The sequence below is a fragment of the Micropterus dolomieu genome, linkage group LG04 (genome assembly GCF_021292245.1).
Source record: "Micropterus dolomieu isolate WLL.071019.BEF.003 ecotype Adirondacks linkage group LG04, ASM2129224v1, whole genome shotgun sequence".
NCBI classification, from domain to species: domain Eukaryota; kingdom Metazoa; phylum Chordata; class Actinopteri; order Centrarchiformes; family Centrarchidae; genus Micropterus; species Micropterus dolomieu.
Window position 1 is genome coordinate 20,951,351 of NC_060153.1, and position 21,429 is coordinate 20,972,779.

General features: G+C 41.3%; 2 protein-coding genes across 7 annotated transcripts in view; both read left to right on the forward strand.

Annotated features, from left to right (window-relative positions):
• LOC123969211 (ATP synthase subunit d, mitochondrial-like) overlaps positions 1-1,693 on the forward strand; it is a 6,796-nt gene extending 5,103 nt beyond the window's left edge. For both annotated transcript variants that reach the window (XM_046046379.1, XM_046046378.1), the window contains 3 exons: positions 950-1,021; positions 1,327-1,389; positions 1,517-1,693. In XM_046046379.1, coding sequence (XP_045902335.1) covers positions 950-1,021; positions 1,327-1,389; positions 1,517-1,648 — 267 coding nt within the window. In that variant the 3' untranslated portion in view covers positions 1,649-1,693. The remainder of the gene's footprint in view (positions 1-949; positions 1,022-1,326; positions 1,390-1,516) is intronic.
• A 660-nt stretch (positions 1,694-2,353) lies between these two features.
• pnpla6 (patatin-like phospholipase domain containing 6) overlaps positions 2,354-21,429 on the forward strand; it is a 32,296-nt gene continuing 13,220 nt past the window's right edge. Inside the window, exons 1-29 of one of the 5 annotated variants that reach the window (XM_046046384.1) lie at positions 2,354-2,461; positions 6,502-6,578; positions 8,523-8,576; positions 8,876-8,963; positions 9,077-9,159; positions 9,313-9,416; positions 9,527-9,667; positions 9,907-10,066; positions 10,381-10,461; positions 10,547-10,675; positions 10,831-10,911; positions 11,260-11,395; positions 11,612-11,683; positions 12,251-12,351; positions 12,718-12,897; positions 13,464-13,541; positions 13,783-13,988; positions 14,300-14,431; positions 15,446-15,569; positions 16,421-16,534; positions 16,608-16,683; positions 16,809-16,958; positions 17,179-17,242; positions 17,496-17,664; positions 17,752-17,934; positions 18,162-18,280; positions 18,611-18,767; positions 18,967-19,083; positions 19,243-19,312. In XM_046046384.1, the coding sequence (XP_045902340.1) occupies positions 6,543-6,578; positions 8,523-8,576; positions 8,876-8,963; positions 9,077-9,159; positions 9,313-9,416; positions 9,527-9,667; positions 9,907-10,066; positions 10,381-10,461; positions 10,547-10,675; positions 10,831-10,911; positions 11,260-11,395; positions 11,612-11,683; positions 12,251-12,351; positions 12,718-12,897; positions 13,464-13,541; positions 13,783-13,988; positions 14,300-14,431; positions 15,446-15,569; positions 16,421-16,534; positions 16,608-16,683; positions 16,809-16,958; positions 17,179-17,242; positions 17,496-17,664; positions 17,752-17,934; positions 18,162-18,280; positions 18,611-18,767; positions 18,967-19,083; positions 19,243-19,312 (3,205 nt within the window). In that variant the 5' untranslated portion in view covers positions 2,354-2,461; positions 6,502-6,542. Of the gene's footprint in view, positions 2,462-3,449; positions 3,474-6,501; positions 6,579-8,522; positions 8,577-8,875; positions 8,964-9,076; positions 9,160-9,312; positions 9,417-9,526; positions 9,668-9,906; positions 10,067-10,380; positions 10,462-10,546; positions 10,676-10,830; positions 10,912-11,259; positions 11,396-11,611; positions 11,684-12,250; positions 12,352-12,717; positions 12,898-13,463; positions 13,542-13,782; positions 13,989-14,299; positions 14,432-15,445; positions 15,570-16,420; positions 16,535-16,607; positions 16,684-16,808; positions 16,959-17,178; positions 17,243-17,495; positions 17,665-17,751; positions 17,935-18,161; positions 18,281-18,610; positions 18,768-18,966; positions 19,084-19,242; positions 19,313-21,429 lie in introns of those variants that run through there. The other 4 variants (XM_046046385.1, XM_046046380.1, XM_046046383.1 and 1 more) reach the window with 4 other exon arrangements.

The window sequence follows — 21,429 nt, forward strand, 5'->3', positions numbered from 1 at the left end:
CAATCTTGGTGTTCTCTGGCAAATGCCAAACGTCCTGCACGGTGTTGGACTGTAAGCACAACCCCCACCTGTGGACGTCGAGCCCTCATACCACCCTCGTGGAGTCTGTTTCTGACCGTTTGAGAAGACACATGCACATTTGTGGCCTGCTGCAGGTCATTTTGCAGGGCTCTGGCAGTGCTCCTCCTGCTCCTCCTTGCACAAAGGCGGAGGTAGCGGTCCTGCTGCTGGGTTGTTGCCCTCCTACGGCCTCCTCCACGTCCCCTGATGTACTGGCCTGTCTCCTGGTAGCGCCTCCATGCTCTGGACAATACGCTGACAGACACAACAAACCTTCTTGCCACAGCTCGCATTGATGTGCCATCCTGGATGAGCTGCACTACCTGAGCCACTTGTGTGGGTTGTAGACTCCGTCTCATGCTACCACTAGAGTGAAAACACTGCCAGTGACCAAAACATCAGCCAGGAAGCATAGGAACTGAGAAGTGGTCTGTGACCTGCAGAACCACTCCTTTATTGGGGGTGTCTTGCTAATTGCCTATAATTTCCAGCTGTTGTCTATTCCATTTGCACAACAGCATGTGAAATTGATTGTCAATCAGTGTTGCTTCCTAAGTGGACAGTTTGATTTCACAGGAGTGTGATTGACTTGGAGTTACATTGTGTTGTTTAAGTGTTCCCTTTATTTTTTGGAGCATTGTACATTGGAGGCATCTTTAGAGGCCATAGAATCTGACAAATCTCAGCTTGTCACTTTTAGGATCTCTTGAAATTACTTTTTGTCTGAACTGTGAGGGTGACCATGCTAGTAAATAATTGAGGCAGCTTGAATTTCTTTTTGGCCCCTCTGCCAAAAAAACCAACAAATGAGTCATAATTTCATTAGTTTGTTAAGCATTAGTTGGTTTGCGCTACTGTGGTAAATCATAAATGTTCCTCCTACATGCAGTTCAAAGCCCTGCAGATCCCTGAGCCTGTTGACACACAGACAAGCGCCATCAATTCACAGGAGGCTGAAGCTGTAAGTGATTTACATCAAACAAATCCATGTGTGGCCTGAATTTCCGCTTTACTGCACTGTTGTGAAATGTTTTGACTTTCAATTTGAAAATGCTTACAGTTAAACCAATTTGGCAATTATGTGTATTTATGTAACTACTGTGGGAATTTCATAATGACAATTATGACACAACACAAAAACAGACCATGTAAATTAAAGGGAGACGGACATCACAACTGGAATTCATTTTCAGTTTTATCAGTGATATGATTTACTGTTGTCATTGTTGCATTGTCAGATGTAATTTTTTCACTTTTCTCTAATAGAACAAAAGTGCATCAGTCTACATGGAAGCATCTAAGGCCCGTATTGCTAAGTATGAGAAAGAGGTGAGATGCTAGTTGCATTAGTTGCTAAAACACATCCTGGAGCACCACAGGAAATCTGTATTTATAACCTTGGTAGGGTTTTTTTCCCCCCTGACTGTCTCTTTCTGCTCTTTGTGTTTGGTCTCAGTTGGATAAGTTTAAGAACATGATCCCCTTCGACCAGATGACCATCGAGGACCTCAACGACACCTTCCCTGAGACTAAGTTGGACAAGGTCAAACATCCCTACTGGCCCCACAAGCCCATTGCGGAGCTGTAATCCTATTACTCACCTCACAATAAAGATTATGTATTTTAAAGGGAACTGTTTGATTTTATTATTTGATAAACATGTGAAGAGAACATTTTTCTTTTTTAAAATATCTGCTGAAGACCAAATGCAGCTTGTGATCTTGCAGGTAGTGCACACTAGGGGGCGATGTTGCTGTAGTTGTACTTTGAACGGTAAGCTTGGTGGTTACAACATTTCAACATACGCTATATAATGTTTAATCATTGCACTTTCCGCTTGGTTTGATATCTGGAGATATATATTACCAATGCTACTGTGCTTCGTTGGGCATTAAATCATAGTCATGATTAATTTTATTTTATTTTATTTTATTTATTTTTTTATTACTGTGGAGCACAACGGTTGGTAAATAACACAGTTTATGTAATTAATCGATAATTAAGCATTGCATATTTGCATGCAGTATATTGTACATCAAATATTTACTCTTCTCAACCGTGTCCCATATCGTGTAAGTGTAATTGAAACGCTCAAAAGTGAATCTGCATTTATAGTTAATATAAATATAGTTAATTGTTAATACTTGCTGTTGTCCAATCATGGATCGACTAGCTTAGTCCCTCCAATAATCATTAAACACCCACCGATTTAGTTACTTGTAAGTGGGAGGGACATCGGCGTTTCGCCCAGCTCTGTATTTTGATTCGTCCTTCATTACAGCATCTCAGTTGTTGATTGGCCAGAGCTTTGGGGGAAGTAAAAGAGGAGGGTCTTCATCAAAACTGATTTCCGTTGTATGTTTGACAGTCAGTGACGATTGACGGGAATCCATCAGCTCAGGTAAATTACCTTCTCCGATCACCCATCTATAATTTAATGACATGATTTCAGTATGATATGTTTTAGCAAACGGTCGTGTGATTTACTGGCAATTTTACTAGTTTTTTTTTTTTTACGTTAGCGTTGGCGAGTAACCAGTGGTGAAAACAACATAACGTTATATCCGCTGTGTCAACAACGGTAACGTTAGAGCTCAGCTAGATGGCTCCTGCGGAGGTCAAACATTTAAAACGCAACAGCATCAGAAATCACGTTCGCTTCTACATTAATGATGGCATGGAGTTGTTTTACTTCCACACCCGTGATTAGGACCACCGCTATATCAGCAGCTTTGCTAGCTAAGTCAGCTAACGTTACCCAGTGACAACGTTAGCCATCAGAGCCTGACTTACGTTAAAACGTTAACGAAAGATGTGATGATCAGCCAGGTGCCCTCTGTCCTGGATGGCTGAAAAAACAAATGGATGTTTGATTCTGCTATTTTTAACCCAACGAATTTAGCCAAAGACTCATTGTAATATCTCTCCGAGTGGATAAGTCATTTTACACTCCTGAATATAAACAATAAGGCCGAACTAATATCTATTGGCCACAGTCGCCTACAGGCTACATGTGACTGTTAAGCTAACGGGACACCACTGCGTCAAAACACCCTCTAACGCGACTGGTGTGAATTAGCTGCATTCAGAGCCAGTTTGAGGTTTATTGAGTAGTCTGCTTCGCTTGGTGTGTTTACAATACAATTTAACAATCCGGCCAAGGGATTTACGAAGGGGTCAGAAAGGCAACACCTCTGTGGGTGCAAATTATGCTTAACTATTTTGGCTGGAGAGAAATATGAGCAGATGTCGTCCTCTGAGATCACCTTGGTCAGTACTTTGCTGTCGTTTGGGCTTAAGTTTTATTTGTGACAGGGTTGTAAGGAGGTGTAAGTGTGAAGTGACATTTCATATTTTGTTTTGACTTCCAGGGTCAAAGGTGACAGACAGGACTTTTGTCTCGCCTAGTTGGTGTAAGTTTGTTTTGAGGATAGCGCATTCAGCTAAAGACACGTCTCTCTGTAGTTATCCTCCTCTACTGTTAAATTTGTATAATATGAATGTAATGCAGACTCAACATTTTGTAATGTCTTTTTACCTTTTTACATTTTCCAAACGTACATCATCTAAATTATGGGTTCAAACGCATCATAAGGCCTCATAACACTACAGGCGTGTTGTTGCGAAACAGTGGTCGGCCCAGGTCTGCCCCTGGATTCAACACTAGCTTCATTGTTCATAGAGAACAATGGGAGTAGGTCTGCACAGAGGGAGGCAGGAGAGGTTGACTACTGTCTCATCCCTAGGGAGATAGCAGGCCTGTGCTTTTCTTACAGTGTTATTACCACACAGACTCTCATCTGAGAGATTCTGGCCTTGAAACTGGGTGTTTGTGCCTCACAGGGTTACTTCATGTAACACGACACTCCCATCCTCAGCCTTTCACTGATTGAATTTCATCTATGCAGCACTCCCAGGCCACTGATGTTGTAGATTAAACAGGAAATACACCAGATGAAAGATGCAGCTGATGCCAGCCTGTGTTGTTGCTTCATATGTAGGCTAGACAATATTTGGGACATTGCTGGTGTCATTGGCACACATGTTCTCCAAATTTTAGCAGTCAATATCAGCAGGAAACACAAGTCATCGTTATTAATAACCAAAACAAGGGCTTGGGCAACATGGCCAAAAATGTTATCACGATAAAAAAAGTAATATTAATCTGTGACAATATTTATCACTATAAATGTCAGTCATTTGCTCCTGAGTGAAAGTTGACAAAACCAGATGGTTAGTTGTGGTTTTAAACTTTTCTTTATTATCATAACATGACAAACACGTGCCAAACAGTGGGTCATTTCACAAATCTAAGGTTAACAAATATGCATAAGGAAACTAAGTCCTCCACAAAATAAATATCTTACTAGAAAAAGTACTGCTGATTCAAATTAATTAAATTGAACATTTATTGAACATTTGCTATAGTTATATTGAGGAAAATTATATTGCAATAATAACAGTTTCATAGCCCAGCCCTAACCAAACTTCAGATTAGAGCCGAATTTGTCAACTAATTGATTAGTTGGTACAAAACGTGCAACTATTTTGATTACTGATTCATCGTTTTCAAGCAAAAATAGTGGGGGGAAAAAACCCTCTTGCTCCACCTTAGTTACAGTCCATCCTCAGATTATGATTAGTTTTTTATTAGCAGTATTTAACTAGAGTAGAGGTATTATGAATCAAGTGCATCACAATGCATTGTCTAAAGACTAAATGGTAATCAATTATTCAATCTATTAATATTAACATACTTTTAAACATTCATAAGATGGATACTTGGGACACTGAACACAAGGCCTATTTTATTATATGGCTATGGTAATGTCTTTCCTCTAATGGTCTTGAAGTTTTGTCTATTAGCCATGAGACGCTTGCTTGGAAATAGGCTTCTTCATGGTAGTGCTGTAGCCTACTTTGTATGCTCTCTGCAAACATGGAGTCTGTGTTGTTAGCTAGCTTGTTTTTCCTCCAGCACCAGTTTCCACTGGAGTTGGAGTGGGAAATTTTTGGACCTCTGCGAGCTAAGCTAGCATAGCTGTTTATTTGTCCGTAGACAGTGAATGAAGCTTGTTGTCCCATCTACAGCACATACGCCTGTGTCAGCTGAATCAGTCTGTACTGGCAGATGTGGGCAGAGAGGCGGTATGTGGCCGGCCTGGATGAACTTTAGCTCCAGTGCAGTAGAGCATCAGAGGATTATGGTCAGGCTTCTCCCAGTGAATGTGCTTGGTTTTATGATGTAAAAAGGGGCAACCTGGGAAGGTAAAATATCACAGTATGTAGAAGCATCTGTTTCTTTGAAAAGCCTGTGTGGTGATTGAATTGGTTTCACGGTAAATTAAACAAAAGCTGCAGCAGTTAATTTCTCAAAGGGACAGGCAGTGCAGGTACTTTCAAAAACAAAATATTCTGGTTTTCTACAGCTTTCCTCGCAAAGACATCAAGTTGTATGCTGGTTGAAAACTTTTCTATCACTTAAGGTATGATTCATGATTAGTGGGAATAATCATTCTTGCATCATAATTTTCCTTTTCACTGGAAAAAAAAAGATTTAAAATCATGATGCTGTGACATTTGTTGTCAATATTTCAATTAATTGTGCAGTCCTACTCTAAATCTCCAATAGAAGTGGTACCAATTAATTGGGACAGTAAGAAGGTCATCTTTGAAGGGAGGTGACTGGAGAGGGATGGGCGGATAAAACGAGGGGTAGGGGTTACCATCTGGATATGTTTTTATCTGTTATCTAGTTAGGCTGGTGTGTTTGTGTGTGTGTGACAGAGACAAAGCCTGGCCCAGTGACCTCTGCAGTGCGCTGCTGTAGGATGCAATCATTTGATCCGTCTCAGATTCTAGTGCTCGGTTAAAGTGATTTTAAGGAGAGATTAAGTACGGTTGTTAACTAGACAGTTAATGCAAACAGAGCTGTGTGCTAACGGCTTCATTTCCTCTCTTTCTCTCTCTCGTTTAACCACACTTACTGGTTTCTCTTCACTGGTTTTGCAGTAGCTTGGAGCAATTTGTTGTTTGCGTGCATGCGTGTCCATGGTAACAATAAGATATTTTCTTGATAGGAAGGTTTTGATACCGTTGGGATGTTGGGCTGCAGCCACACGTCTTTCTATGGATGCAGCTGAAAAGTTAGGGAAAAGATTTTAATTTCTGTACTTGATTTCCCCTGTGATAGACCATTTTCACAGCAGACATTTATAGTTGTAAAAGCAATGGTGTTGCTTATAACATTAACAATGGCTCTGTTCTGTTCAAGTGTCTCAGTAAACAGTGGCTGTGTTACTGTGAGCCAACAATACCAGGGCTCAGTTAAATGGCATCATTGATTTTAGTATTCATACCTGTGCTTTTCCCATTGTGACATGTCACAATGCCTTCCACAAAAACGGCCTGTTGAGTATGTGCATCTGTCTCTGTTTCCAGTGGCCGTTGATGGACAATCCCTATGAAGAAACAGGGTTACAATGGGAAGTACCTCGGAACAAGAGGTCCCGGGAGAGGTTGGTTTGTTCACTGTATTTGTTTTCATAATGATTAAAAACATGGAATAAAGCAATTAACCCGCGGTATACAAGTACATTAAGTGCAGCCCTGGATCAGGGATGTGCCATCAGAAGTTGTTAAGGGGGTTAACAAATGGGTGTGACAGAAATGGTGAAGTCTAATTTGTGCTGCCAATATCCCTCCTTCTAAAAGGAAAGAGAAAGGCCGGCTTTAGGCACAAAGGAAGATTGTCACAATTGAAAAATAAATAATTAACAGCCACAGACAATTAGTCTACACATATTGCAGCCAGTGAGCAGCACAGGTCACCATAGCAGCTCATAATAGTAAACCATCTTCCTTACTACCATCAAACTCAGTATGACCTTTCCGCAGCATTGGTCAGATGAATGTGGTTGGTAAACTTAGATGTCCTCTCTCAGCTGAACTTGACAGTTGAAACGGCCCACTAGCAATGTAAAACCTCTAGAGAGTTCTGCTAGTGTTTTTAGTGACAGACTTTTAATTTTTAAGACATGTCTGGCGTGTCATTTTAGTGGACCCGTCACGCTACAAATTGCACACACGTGCACACTTTTCGCACTTTGATTTCCAAACTCCATTACGCCTACTTGAAGGCTCCAGCTAAGCTGTACTTCCGTGTGCACATGCTGCCCGCGCACTCACCTAACCATCCGCCCCAATGTCAGTATCCCCAGTGTGCAGCTTAGGCCTTTTATTGCCAAATAACCCATAGCTCCTCACACAGATCAATAACCACTGATAACAGACATGCAGTCTCATTGGCTGCCAGCCAAAACACTAAAAACATATTACTCTTGCTCTTACAGTACTGTGTCTGATTGCTAGCCACACACACACACACACAGAGTACAACAAACAAGCTTATCTGGGCCTTGATCTTTCCACTACCAGCACTGACAGTGTTTTGATGAATGGTTTGTTTGATGTTTGTGAACTTAAGTATCCTTAATCAAGCCACAAGTGAAAACTAATCTGCTTTCAATGAGTATTTGTCTTCTGTTAAGCTACTTGTTTTTGATTTTGGAAGACAAAGCCATTTCCTTCTTGTTCTTATGCTTTCCCCTCCTGTAGTTGCTTTCTGTCTCCCTCTGCCACCTCCAAAGTCCAGCTCCATCAGTTTTCATTATATCTTGGTGTCAGCTTATGGGCCTTGTCTATGATTCACATGAATACAGCGATACACACAAGGGTGGAATTCAGTTATGACTAGGTCCCACTACATGTTTTTTTTATGCATTCAAAACTAGACTGGACTGCTCCAACCACTGCAGTAAGGTAGGAATTAGCGTAGCTCTGGGCCTGATATTCAGCACAGGTTAACTTGTAGAGTGACCTGCAGACCGTGGCCTATCCAGTGGGGCCCGGACCACTCAGCCTGATAGAATTTATTCTCTCTTTATTTTTAAGCTCAGTCTGCTAACATTAAGAATGAATTCAGTTCAGTGTTATCTGCTTTCTTTAGATCTATTAGAGCGAAACAGATTAGCTTATCTTATCATTCATGCCTGACTTGCTTTCTACAGTTTGCCAGTTTGTAGCCTCTGAATCCAGCAACTTCATATCTGGAATCGTCCATCTGTACATAGGTAGCCGAAAAAAGGAAGCTCTGTTTTTAACAGAGTGAAAAGTAAAAGCTTGGGAAACATGGTCGGAAACACATGCGAGGGCGCAAGCGTGGAGAGGTCCGATAAGATGTTTCATGTTCATCCCCTCACAGTCTGACATTACTGCATCCAGGGCAAATCCCTTATTCCTACATTCCATTACACTTGAATGGAAGTGAAGCCTTCAGGCCCAGGCTCACACACTGTAGGACGTAGCAGCCCTCGTGTATGAGACTAAAGCACATGCTGCCTGTAGAGGTTTTGGTTGTTTGTTTGGATTAGTAATGTCTCTGTATTTCTCTGTTACATTAGGACGGGTTTAGAAACATCAAGACATTTGTGGAGGAGGAACTACAGACGAGCATGGTGAGTTTCATTTACACATTTAGTCTTTTTCCCATTGTATTCATTCAGTTGCTGTTTGGTCACCCCTGCAGGAAATTGTATCACTACCGTACATGTTTCACCATGGCAAGTGAGAAAATAAGGAAATACAATTTGGCTCATTAATATTTAGAAAACACAAGCATGTAGGTGAAATAATGCAGCAATAACAAATTAAAACATCGAAGTAAATAACAGTTTTCACGCTGGACATTTGTCATTAAGCAACATGTGACCCTGTCCACACATCAACTCTCTTTCTCTCTTGTTCTTCTCTTCAGATGGTGGGGATGGTGATTGGCGCGGGCATCGCCATAGTCCTCATCGCCATCCTCATCTTCTTCATCTTGCGGAGGATCCAGCTTCGAAGTCAGTAACTGTCGAGATCGTTGTCTCACCAGTGCACCGAGAACATGTAATGATAGTCATGAAAAATGAAAACTGTATTTCTGCACTAATTTCTCATTTCTTATCCTTGACAGACCTTGAAGCGCAGGAGGCCCCCAAATACCGCTTTCGCAAGAGGGACAAGGTCATGTTCTACGGGCGAAAGATCATGCGTAAAGTGAGTGTGTGGCTGACAGAGAATTATAATACTTCAACAGTCAGTATGCAAATCAGCATTTTAGTTTAATCATGGCCTGGCTCACATGTCATTCCTCTAGTTTTTTAGTCTACCACAACAGCAGGATCATGGGACTACTATTTAAACCAATAGGTTTCCCAACAGGTCTCGCAGTCTACCTCTTCCCTGGTGGGTACATCCTCTTCCTCTCGACCACGCCTCAAGAAGAAGCAGAAGATGCTCAACATTGCCAAAAAGTATATCAGAAAGCTTACTCACACCAATAATAAAGCCTCTATTTACTGTTATGACCTGTTCACCGTTTCACACTCATTCCCGTCTGTCCTCCTGTCTTTCTGCTGTGCAGAATCCTGCGCTTTAAAAAGGAGGTGCCCATCCTGCAGGCCAAGGAGCCCCCTCCCTCAGTGCTGGAGGCTGATCTCACTGAGTTTGATGTGGCCAACTCCCACCTCCCCTCCGAGGTGCTCTACATGCTCAAAAATGTCCGGTAGGTTGGTCTTCCTCGTCACATCTATTTAATTGTTTTATAATGTACATATATCTAATCCTCGAAAGGCCCAAACATGTCCGTACATTAAGAAAATCCTGTCAGGCATGAGCAACTGTGCTAATAAAACTCAGTTAATAGCATTCCACACAACTTAACAAAGGCTTTAAAAATGCCCCTCATTTTAGATTATATAACCCAGATTGATGAGCATTCACACCTGTTGTCCTTTACTACAGTGTGCTGGGTCACTTTGAGAAGCCCCTCTTCCTGGAGCTGTGTAAACACATGGTGTTCGTGCAGTTTCAACAAGGGGAGTACGTCTTCAGGCCGGGCCAGCCTGACAGCAGCATCTACGTGGTTCAGGATGGAAAACTAGAACTGTGCCTTACTGGAACGGTATGCATGCCCATGTATAATGATTACCTGTGAATTCCATGCATGCAACAGTTGTTTTGGTGTTTGAGAATCATTTGGTCTAATGTCTAAAAACCTAAAACAAATATTCTAAGGGGCTTAACCATGAGAGTTCTGGCTTTAACAAGGCATTAGCATCTATTAACATTTGACTCATAATCTTATTAGGCAACAAGGGGATTATGGCTGTTAGCAAAGGTTGCCCTCTTAAGGACAAATGTGTATCTACAGCCAGTCTCAATAGAGTCTATATCAACTATACACACCGAGATGCATGTGTTATTCCTGTCTTCCAGGATGGCAAAGAAAGTGTGGTGAAGGAGGTTTACCCAGGCGACAGTGTCCACAGCCTCCTCAGCATCCTGGATGTCATCACAGTAGGTCATAACCACTTCTTGCCACCACCTCCCACATCAGAGCTTCATAAAATGTGAACATTTTCTTTGGGATCTTTGTGTCCAGGGCCACCAGAAGCCTTATAGAACGGTGTCGGCACGGGCTGCGGAGGTTTCCACTGTTCTCCGTTTACCTGTAGAAGCCTTCCTCTCTATATTTGAGAAGTACCCTGAGAGCCTGGTGCGGGTAGTGCAGGTGAGAGTTGTGTCCATTGCATGTGTTGAATGTATATGTTCTATTTTCTTTACTTTTGGCCAGAAATGTGCTCATAAAACTGAAGTGGTTTTGAAAAAGTCATCTGTCAATTTGCATGTGACATATCAAATGATTCACTTCCTGTATCTGTTCAGATTATCATGGTTCGTCTCCAAAGAGTAACGGTCCTAGCCCTGCACAACTATCTGGGGCTCACCAATGAGCTCTTCAGCCATGTGAGTTGGACACAGACGCACGCACGCACGCACGCACGCACGCACGCACGCACGCACGCACGCACGCACGCACGCACGCACGCAGGTGACACAGTAAACCACAGTCCCATGCAAACATAGGTGGGTGATGTGGTTTGGCATTTATCAGGAATTTTGCATCATTAGCTCAGCACACATACTGTTTTTATTATGATTTCAGGCACTAAATGCTGATGTTGTGTGTCTCTTTCCATTCTCCCCCATCTCGTACACACGCACACACACACACACACACGCACACACACACACACACACACACACAAATGAACACATACATCATATCACATCCCGCTCGCACTTATCCAACAGGAAATGCAGCCCTCGCGTCTGCCACCTCCGTCTCCCCACCCGACTCGCACCAGTCCCATCCGTCACGGCAAGCGCTTTGGCAGCCTGACAGTGTCTGAGGAGCACCGGGAAGCTGCCATTAAGGGTGAAGCTACAGGTGGGGTTGAAAAAACTAGAACGACTGTAATAGGATGATAGAATGTTTTTTGTAAATGATTAACTCAAAGTCCCTCTGAGATGTTGAGAAAATTAATCTTAATTATAAACTTATTGGTTTAAATAAGCTTAAATATATAAATATCTTGACTTTCCATTTCACTCCAGTGTTTGGTTGCTTCTTAAATTCTGCACCTTTGGTTTGCTGTGTGTACAGGAGGGGAACAAGGGAAGGATGGAACAGTACCAACTCTTAGCAGGACAATCTCCATGCCTGTGGACATTGCTTGTGAGGAACTTCTCTCTTGTTCAGAGAGATAATGTTTTTATTGATGTACTTTAGTTTTACCAAATAACAGGTAACATGTTTTAGCTGTATGATAGGCTATTTTAAGAAAGTACTTTCGTAGAAACATTGAGATGCCTGACCATACCTATCTGCAATACACTACTTGTACCTTGTCTTTGGGCATGTTCCCACCATATATATTGAAAGCATTGCAGCTGCTTTCAATAAGCAGTCATATTGAAAGCATTTGATTTGTTTTGAGCTCCTCTGCATCCAAAATCTCTGTCTGTATATTACATTATGATAAATGTTGGATGCCTGCATTTTTGGTAGTGCAACAAAGTTAACCTCCCTGCTCTGGTTTATACTTAAATAAAAATCCCAATCATACAAAAAAACATTTTGGACTCATCCTCACAGCTTTCAGATGGACACCTGAGTGTCCAACATGTCCACCAGAAATACTGCTGAAAAATTATAGCTTGGTGACCATTTTTGAAAACATCTTGTTTGGCCTATTAAGCTATTCATTTGTTTCTTTTCAAACACAATCATTTGTCTGTGCAGGTATGCAGAAGAGTCTGAGATCAGACTTTGACATGGCATATGAAAGGGGACGGATCTCTGTTTCTGCAGAGGACGGCAACACGCCTCCTACTTTCACTCGGGTCAGTGCACTGCAGATTCTTTAGACACATGAGATGAGGCTTACTTAACTGATTGCATTACATAAAATTGGATAAGTGTTTGAGAACAAAGTTTGCCACAGGACATAAATAACAAAGTCATTCAGTATATAAAGTAGCCCAATCTAATAATGTTATGTTATGTGTGATATTAAAATATTAGAATTGTCTCTGTAAATGTGATGTTTATTGTTCAGTATGTCAAAAACACAGATACGTATATAATATTATCTGACACTGTAAGATGTCATTGTATGAGTTTTTTTGTAGGGGCAGATCTACAATTTTTAACAGGAGGGAGATTTTAGATTTTATATCAAACATTTTCTTGTATGTGTACCGTTACAGTCTGTATCGCAGGACCAGCGGGAGAGGAGGGTGACAGTAGATGAGGTTCCCTCAGGGATCTATCTGTATCCAGAGGAAGAGTCAGGAGTGGACAATATGTTTACACCTGTATCCTGTCGATCTAGCACTGCTCTGTTTGAGGAAGCTCAGAAAGAGATCCTCAAACTCATGAAGATTGAGGTTTGTTTGATTATTTTATTTGTTTTGTTTACTAATGGTGTGTCTTGATGTTATTATGTAGTGATATCACATGGCATCTAGGATGCAACAGACATTATTGAGAAAAATCTTCATATGCAATTTTACACAACCTGAAGTGTAATTGTAATCAAACCCATAGGGACTAAACAACAACAAAATCAAACTCAAAGAACAGAACACGTTCATCACACTGGCAGCAAAACCCAGAGTGTCAGAATTAAGAGGGGCAGATTTCAGCCCAAGACTAAATTTGGTAGGAAGATGGGTACATGTGTTTGATGCAATATGTAGTAAACCCTCTTTGTGTGCTTTGTACTAGGCATTATTACACTAAAAAGAAATATGTAGGTGTAAATAGATCAAAGTATGATGGATGAAATTAATGATGTAGAAGGGTCTGTAGCTTTGGATTTTCATTTAAGTTCATGGTGAACAAATTAGATACATTACATTTGGTCCACATTGTTTATCCACTTTTACTCATTCCTTTATCACTGCTTTATTTGACTTTTGGAGTATTTTTCTGTTTTTCTTCTTAAATCTAGGACCCATCCTTGTTAAACGGGAGAGTGACTCTGCACCATGCAAAAGCTGGAGCCGTCTTAGCCAAACAAGGAGACCAGGTACTTAACACAAGACATACTGGACCCCTTTTTTGACAACATATAATGGACTAATCTGTCTCTGTTTAGCTATATTAATAGTTTAGTAATAGTAGCAAGTACAGTAATCAACTATAGTAAATATAGCAACTGTAATTTTGTAATCTAAAATTGTAATATTGTATTGTGTAGGATAAAACAGCAAAGTTATTTTTATCCTCGCCTGTTTCTGTTATGTCTTCCACTTTTTTTACTCTTTTAGGACGTGAGTCTGCACTTTGTCCTGTCTGGCTGTCTCCATGTCTACCAGCGAATGATTAACAAGCAGGAAGACGTCTGCTTGTTTGTGACCCACCCAGGGGAGATGGTGGGCCAACTCGCTGTGCTCACCGGAGAGCCCCTCATCTTCACCATCAAAGCCAACCGAGACTGTACTTACCTCAAGATCTCAAAGTCAGATTTCTATGAGTGAGTTGGTCGCCTTTTAATGTGGATAAATGGGAATGACGAGTATTCATGACAGTTTGTTTTACAGTCCACTTTCAGCAGGCACACAACAGAGTTTAATATCATGGATGTGCTCTCAAGCAACAATGCCCTCTGATAAGTCCTGCAGTGCAATTACACATTAATTCAAAGTCTCTACAGACTGATTGGTCTTCCATGATTGCTAGAACCATACCGTTTTTCTATGAAACATGTGCTTGAAAAACAATATAAATACTGTATAGCTCAGTCTCACTCATGTCTTCACCTGTGCTGTATGCTGCCCCCTGCAGAATCATGAGGGAGCAGCCCAGTGTGGTGCTGAGTGCGGCTCACACGGTGGCCATACGCATGTCGGCTTTTGTCAGGCAGATGGACTTTGCCATTGACTGGATGGCTGTTGAGGCCGGCAGAGCCCTCTACAGGTAGTCTACTTGAGTGTTTTCTTGACACAGACAAATAATAGCTTCTTTCTGCACACTGTACACTTTGGTTTAACATCTCATTGTCTATTGTATTCATTTACAGTTTATTTGTACTAGTTATTGTGATTTATTAGGGCTATCCCTGACTAAGGATTTGCATAGTCAAATCCGAATTGTCATGTCTTGGCTATAGTCGACTGATCCTCGAATCATATGTGTGTATGTGTGGCGGCCATTGCGCGGGGGGGGTTTACACATGGTAGTTCCGCTTTAATCTTGAGAATCTGCAGAGCTGCAGTCTCTATTCATTAGTCAGTGTAACTACACTGTACATTTCCAGCTAAACTGAGGCTTATTGTTGACCATTTTCTCTCTGCTCGCCTGCCATTCACCGGTCTTATGCCGAGTTTTGCATGCATGCCGTGTGGCTCATCGCATGCACATCGCGCTTCCTCGCGGGTCTATTCCAAGTAAGATACTATTTAAAAACAATGTAATATTCTTTGTGTGGTTCATCAATGGTGATAAAAGATCAGAACGTCCCGCGAGGTGCGGACAACTCGGTACAACACCGGTGAAGCTGGGGCTGTGTCTCTTCAGCAAGTGTTTCTCTTCTGCCACTACACATACACATAATGCCTACACATGCGCACTGAACCCCCTTCATTAAGGGTTAGGGTTACAATTTTGGATTATTTCACGTACTTTAAAAACATTTGTTAAAAGCTTCTTTCTTTTCACATTTCTATTTACAGCATTATATGTTGAAATGTATATTGTAATAGGCAGTATATTAACTTATTGGGAGAAAACTGGTAGTTCTATTTAAAATCAGACATTGAGCACCCCCATATCCCTAAAATGGTAAGATCCTCTTTTCATAACGCCGCTGCGAAGCTCCGACTGTGAGATTGACAGTCGAATCAGGCTCTGCCCATCGAAGCATTGAATCTTCGACTATTGGGGGTCAGCCCTATGATATATCTGTGTTTTCTTTTCTCTTTACATCTACAGACAGGACGACCAGTCAGACTGCACCTACATTGTTCTGAATGGACGTCTGCGTTCAGTCATCCGCAAGACAAATGGCAAGAAAGAACTAGTTGGGGAATATGGCAGAGGAGACCTCATTGGAGTGGTGAGAATAAGGCTCTTTTCCTGTCAGTCGCAGTCTCATTCTGCCTGTGCGTAATGGAAACTTCAGCTTTAAAAATTAAAAATGGAGCTGAAAATGAATGCAACGAGGAGCTGCTATTGTGAGTAATTGCTTGTAATGCAGTATGGGTGGATTTCAGAGTAATTTTGATAAGATGTCTTTTCTACTGTTATGACCCCCACCAAAGCTCGTTACAATGGAGGTCGAACATAATCAAAGAGTCCAGGAGTTATACAAAAAAACATAAGTTTATTGAAATAAGCATGAAATAAGTTCAAAATTTTATTCAAACAAAACAAACCTGATGGGCTGGCCAAAACAAACAAAAGAAAGGGAAGCCCTCCAGATCTGGAGGCTTCCCTTCTACCCTAAACCAATCCCTATCTAAACAAACAGAAATAAAGCTGCGGAAACTAAACTACCAGTTCCATCAGAAATATAAGAAAAGAACAATAATCAAAAGAATACAAATCAGTCGCAATCTCTGTGGTCTGCTACTGCCATGGCTAGAAGGTGGACAAGAGAGAGTCAAGTGCCCAGCCCCCTCTTATGAGTTTCTCCCCTCGTCACCGGACCTAAAACACCTGAGGGAAAAACCAGACACGAGTCACCATCATCTAGAGTTGTACATCATGACCAGCAGGGGGGGGAGAATGTAACAGGGAGAATGTAACATCTACTAGATGAGTAGTTGGAGCAGACATTTACTGTATACTTTGACTCAGTCATCTTGCATGAAATATTAATCAGTTTATTTATCATTATTATTACCATCCTGGTATAATTTGTTTTGTTAGTTCTATAACATCTCATGGTCTTGCCTTATACTTTAGGTGGAGGCCTTGACCAAACAGCCAAGAGCCACCACCGTCCACGCTGTGAGAGACACAGAGCTGGTCAAACTGCCAGAGGGAACACTCAACAACATCAAGAGACGATATCCCCAGGTCAGTGACTTCGTCTTGATCTGGTTGTGTGTGTAAATCTAAAAATGGTACTGATGCTCAATGTCTGTTTTAGGTGGTGACAAGGTTGATCCACTTGTTAGGTCAGAAGATTCTGGGGAACCTTCAGCAGGGTCGAGGGCCATTCTCAGGTAAAGTGATGACAAGGCGCATTTTAGTTACACATAAACACACTCCCTCCTTATGTCTTTTAGTCCAGCCTTATGCATTTAAAGCACAGCATTCTCCATTTACACACTGTGATCCTGTCTTCCAGGTTCAGCCCTGAGTCTACCTAGTATGACAACCAGTGCCGATGTCACCAACCCCGCCAGCAACCTCTCCACTGTGGCTGTCCTGCCTGTGTGTGATGAGGTGCCAATTAATGCATTCAACCTGGAGCTGAGTCATGCCCTCAGTGCCATTGGTAGGCCCACACATTTTTAATGGATCTGGGATTGCTGAATTTCTGTTTAGTTCCCGGTTATACAGGGAAGTGTACGTTACTGCATGACATGGTATTATGTCAATTAGTACCATGTAATGCAGTATGTTAAAGTTAAAATAGAATACACATTTGGACGTCTGACGTCCTGTTCTGTGTTTGCATTCATACATTTTACACTGCCTCTGTTCGACAATTGCAGGGCCCACTCTGCTATTAACCAGTGAAATAATCAGAGAGCGACTGGGTGCTTCTGCATTGGACAGGTCAGTTTGACGATCAGAAAAACAGCTCAACTCTTAGTCCAACAGTTTTCCAACTGCCACCTTTTTTCATTATTTCATCCCACACTCTTTCTTTTCCCATTTAAGTTTGTCATTATTGATAGCTATCATTTCCACTCACTGTATCTCCCAATTATTTTTTTCCTGTCATCAGCCTTTTCTATGTGCCATCTGTTTTGGTGAATTCAAACGCTGTTTCACATCCTCATCCCTGCTTTTCTACTGTATCCATCAGTATCCACGAGTACCGTCTCTCCGGCTGGCTGGCCCAGCAGGAGGACATCAATCGTATTGTCTTGTATCAGACTGACAACAGTATGACCCCCTGGACTCAGCGCTGCATCCGCCAGGCGGATTGCATCCTGATCGTCGGCCTGGGCGACCAGGAACCAACCCTGGGAGAGGTATGTGTGTAAAATTTCAAATGTAAATAAGTACATTTACTCGGTCTTTTTAAAGTTTTGTTTCCCTCCTCTTCTCTTTCCCTCCAGTTGGAGCAGATGCTGGAGAACACAGCAGTCCGGGCTCTGAAACAGCTGATCCTTCTGCACAAAGAGGATGGGCCGGGCCCCTCCAGGACGGTCGAGTGGCTCAATATGCGTAGCTGGTGCTCAGGGCATCTGCACCTCAAGTGTCCCCGCAGGGTCTTCTCCAGACGCAGCCCCAGCAAACTAGTATGTATATACTGCATTATGGTGTGCTGTACTGGCTAGAATCAGGTGACTTAGTGATCACTCTTTCTTTTCTGTAATCTAAGAGCACTGTTATGAAATGATAGTCTTGTCATCAATGGGGCTTCAACATGGAAAATGTGCAAAAATACTGTTCTTATGTTGTTGAATGTTAATGTGATGTTGATGCTTTCACTGCATTTTCATGGGTATTTTTTGTATTTGTGCAGAGGGAGGTATATGAGAAGGTGTTTGAGAAAACAGCAGACAGGCACAGTGATTTCTCTCGGCTGGCCCGAGTCCTGACCGGAAACAGCATCGCCCTGGTGCTGGGAGGGGGTGGAGCCAGGTGAGCAGGGCTGTCCAAAGACGGCTGAGCCACAACTATCAGATGTGTAGAGAGGAGCTTGTGTCTTACAAGTCTTAGTGTTTTGCAGCAATAACAATGCAGACCACCCAGCCCTTAAATCCCCTTCATTTTACCAATACGTAAGGAAGTGCAGGGAAGGATTTTGTAATGTCAAAATACACCTGTTTTATCACCCAAAAACGTTTTCTGCCGTTTGAAACTTGATTTATTCTTTTTTTTGCCCAAACTAGATTCGGATGAAGAAAATGTGCTCTTTTTTTTTTTTTCACTCAGCTCAGTTGTCAAACATGTTTGTTTTCCTCCATGCAGAGGCTGCTCTCATGTGGGTGTGATCAAAGCTATGGAGGAAGCGGGGATTCCTATTGACATAGTTGGAGGGACCTCGATTGGCTCATTCATTGGTGCACTGTATGCTGAGGAGAGGAGTGCTGTCAGAACCAAACAGAGAGCCAGAGAGTGGTCCAAGGTACAGCACACATCTATATATCGATCATTCAGTCATTTCTGTCTTGCTCATATGTCTAAAAGGATTTTTCTTTTATGAAAAAGGTTTAATTTACCCTACAGCCTGCAAGTCAACATATTAAAATAATATAAAGGGGAATACCTCAATTCTTGCTTACAGTTTAGCAAGTCTGATTTCTCTGTATTTTGTTGTTCAACAGGCAATGAACTCTGTATTTAAAACAGTCCTAGACCTGACCTATCCCATCACCTCCATGTTCTCTGGTTCTGCCTTCAACACCAGCATCTATAAAGTGTTCCAGGACAAGCAAGCTGAGGTGAGCGATTGCAGTATTAAATAATTTTCCAAGTTCAGAGAGAATTTATTTGCCACTGCAGTAAGGTCCACTAGAACACAAGAAGGTCATGATTGTGAATCAGTCAATGGGAAAATGAAAATTAGATTTATGACACTGAAATACTTTCTGTGTCTCCAGGACTTGTGGCTGCCATACTTCAATGTCACCACTGACATCACGGCCTCAGCCATGCGCGTTCACCAGGATGGTAAGTGACAGCTGGGCTGACAGCAGGGGTCGCCAACGCCTCTTTTCATAGTCATATTAATGTTGTGACTGGCTAAATGTTTTTTGAAGCTTTAGAGAGTCAGGATATTAATTTTGTTCAGTACTTTAATTACTTTTTAGTACAGTGCATTATTTGATAGCTGTAGATGAGGCACACATATGCAAACACAGACGTACACATACATGTATTTTATTATTCACTTTTGTCTTCCTCTCTATGAAGTACTTTGTACTTTGTTTTGATAAGTGCTCTATAAATAAAGTTCATTATCACACTATTTTATAGACATACACAATGAAGGGTATAATTGCTTAAAGCTGGGGTAGGCAATTTATTTCAGAAGCATTCTTTGTAATATTTGTTGAAATTCTCTTTACATCCTGACAGCAATCAATAAAGCAAATGCTCTGACACACAAATGAAAAAGAATTGGCGCCTGTGGCTGTTGCAGGCCTACCTGCGTGCACTTTGCTCGTGCACTCACTGCGCATGTACATGTGTTTTGGAGGAGTGGCTTTGGAGGGAGGCCTGAAAGGAGGGGTGGGGGGGGGGTTGATTTGTTTATTTTTTTTGTACACAATTGTACACTTTGAAAATCTAGTTGTCTCTTGCTAGTTTCTCCAGTGTTGCCTACCCCAGCTTCAAGTCTTTCCCAACATTTAACACAACTCAATCACTACTACTGCCCTGAATGACAGCGATCTAATGTGTGAAATTGGCATTGTCATCAATTCATGTGTCATGAGTGAGTAATGCTTCCATCCACTAGTTTTCAGAAGTGTCCTCATTTACTTTTTCTTTTTTTATCCTTTATACAACAGGTCAATATATATTGTATTAGTAGGCACAACTTGGGGGGATATAGAAAATTGAACTTGCTTATGCATCATCTAGAGTGACTGGACAGCATGCCCTCCAAACTAAATTGAATGTTATGGTATGTTTTCAAATGGTTTTTCATAACAACACTTAGAGCAAATGCCAATATAGTTACTACAACTCTAGGTGTGTCTGTTTTAATAGTGTCCATGACAGCTGGAGGACCTTGCGAATCTTGCTGGAAGTAGACACGATTTAGTTCATCACAACAAGAAGTAAAATAGTAAAATCTAAAGGACATAATAAAACATGAGGCTCAGAAGTTTCTATAAAGGTCGTTTACATCACATTATGGATGAATTGCAAGCAAGAGTATTTTAAGGCAGTGGTGACGGTTATGTTTGTGGGTCAGCCTGCATACTATATCAAAGCCAAAAAGAATTGCTTTATTTTAGTCGCCTCCAGAAACATGCCAGTTTCAGTCTCGTTTGGAGTAAGGCTTGGAAGGTGATTTCATTAAATATGTACAAAAGAAAACACCAAGGAGATGTTTCTATACTTATGCTTGTATTTGCTGATAAAGGCAAATTTGTTCTGTTTGACTTAAAAAATGCACCATCACTAACATTAGTTAAAGTAGATCTAGCCTGAAAGGACAACCCCACCAACCCCCAAATCCAATGTGCTCTTTAGCATAATCACTGCTATGCTACCTTGTAATTTACAGTATTGTACATCAAGTTAAGGCATTGGTAGTTTATTGTAAATGCAATGTTTTGAATTATAATTAAATATAATTCAGTCTGATTACTGGACTTGAGGGGGTTGAGTCCTGCAAGGCAACACTGAATGCGTATGTTTGCATTTTGGCATGTGTATGAACTAACTGCTGGAGCAAAGCCTTTTCCCCTCTCTGTCTCATTGATCCCATCATCTGCCTCTCTTACATTACTACACTAGTTTCTTCCCTCTTCTTTCTGTCTTTCATTAATTTTTCCAATTTTTTTTACTATCTTTCTGACTGTTTCTATATCTCGATTTTCTTTGATGGAGAGGCGTAAGGAGATGTGTGTGTGTGTGTGTGTGTATGTATGTATGTACAGTGGGTACGGAAAGTATTCAGACCCCTTTAAATTTTTCACTCTTTGTTTCATTGCAGCCATTTTCCAAAAATCAAAAAAGTTCATTTTATTTCTCAGTAATGTACACTCAACACCCCATCTTGACAGAAAAAAACAGAAATGTAGAAATTTTTGCAAATTTATTAAAAAAGAAAA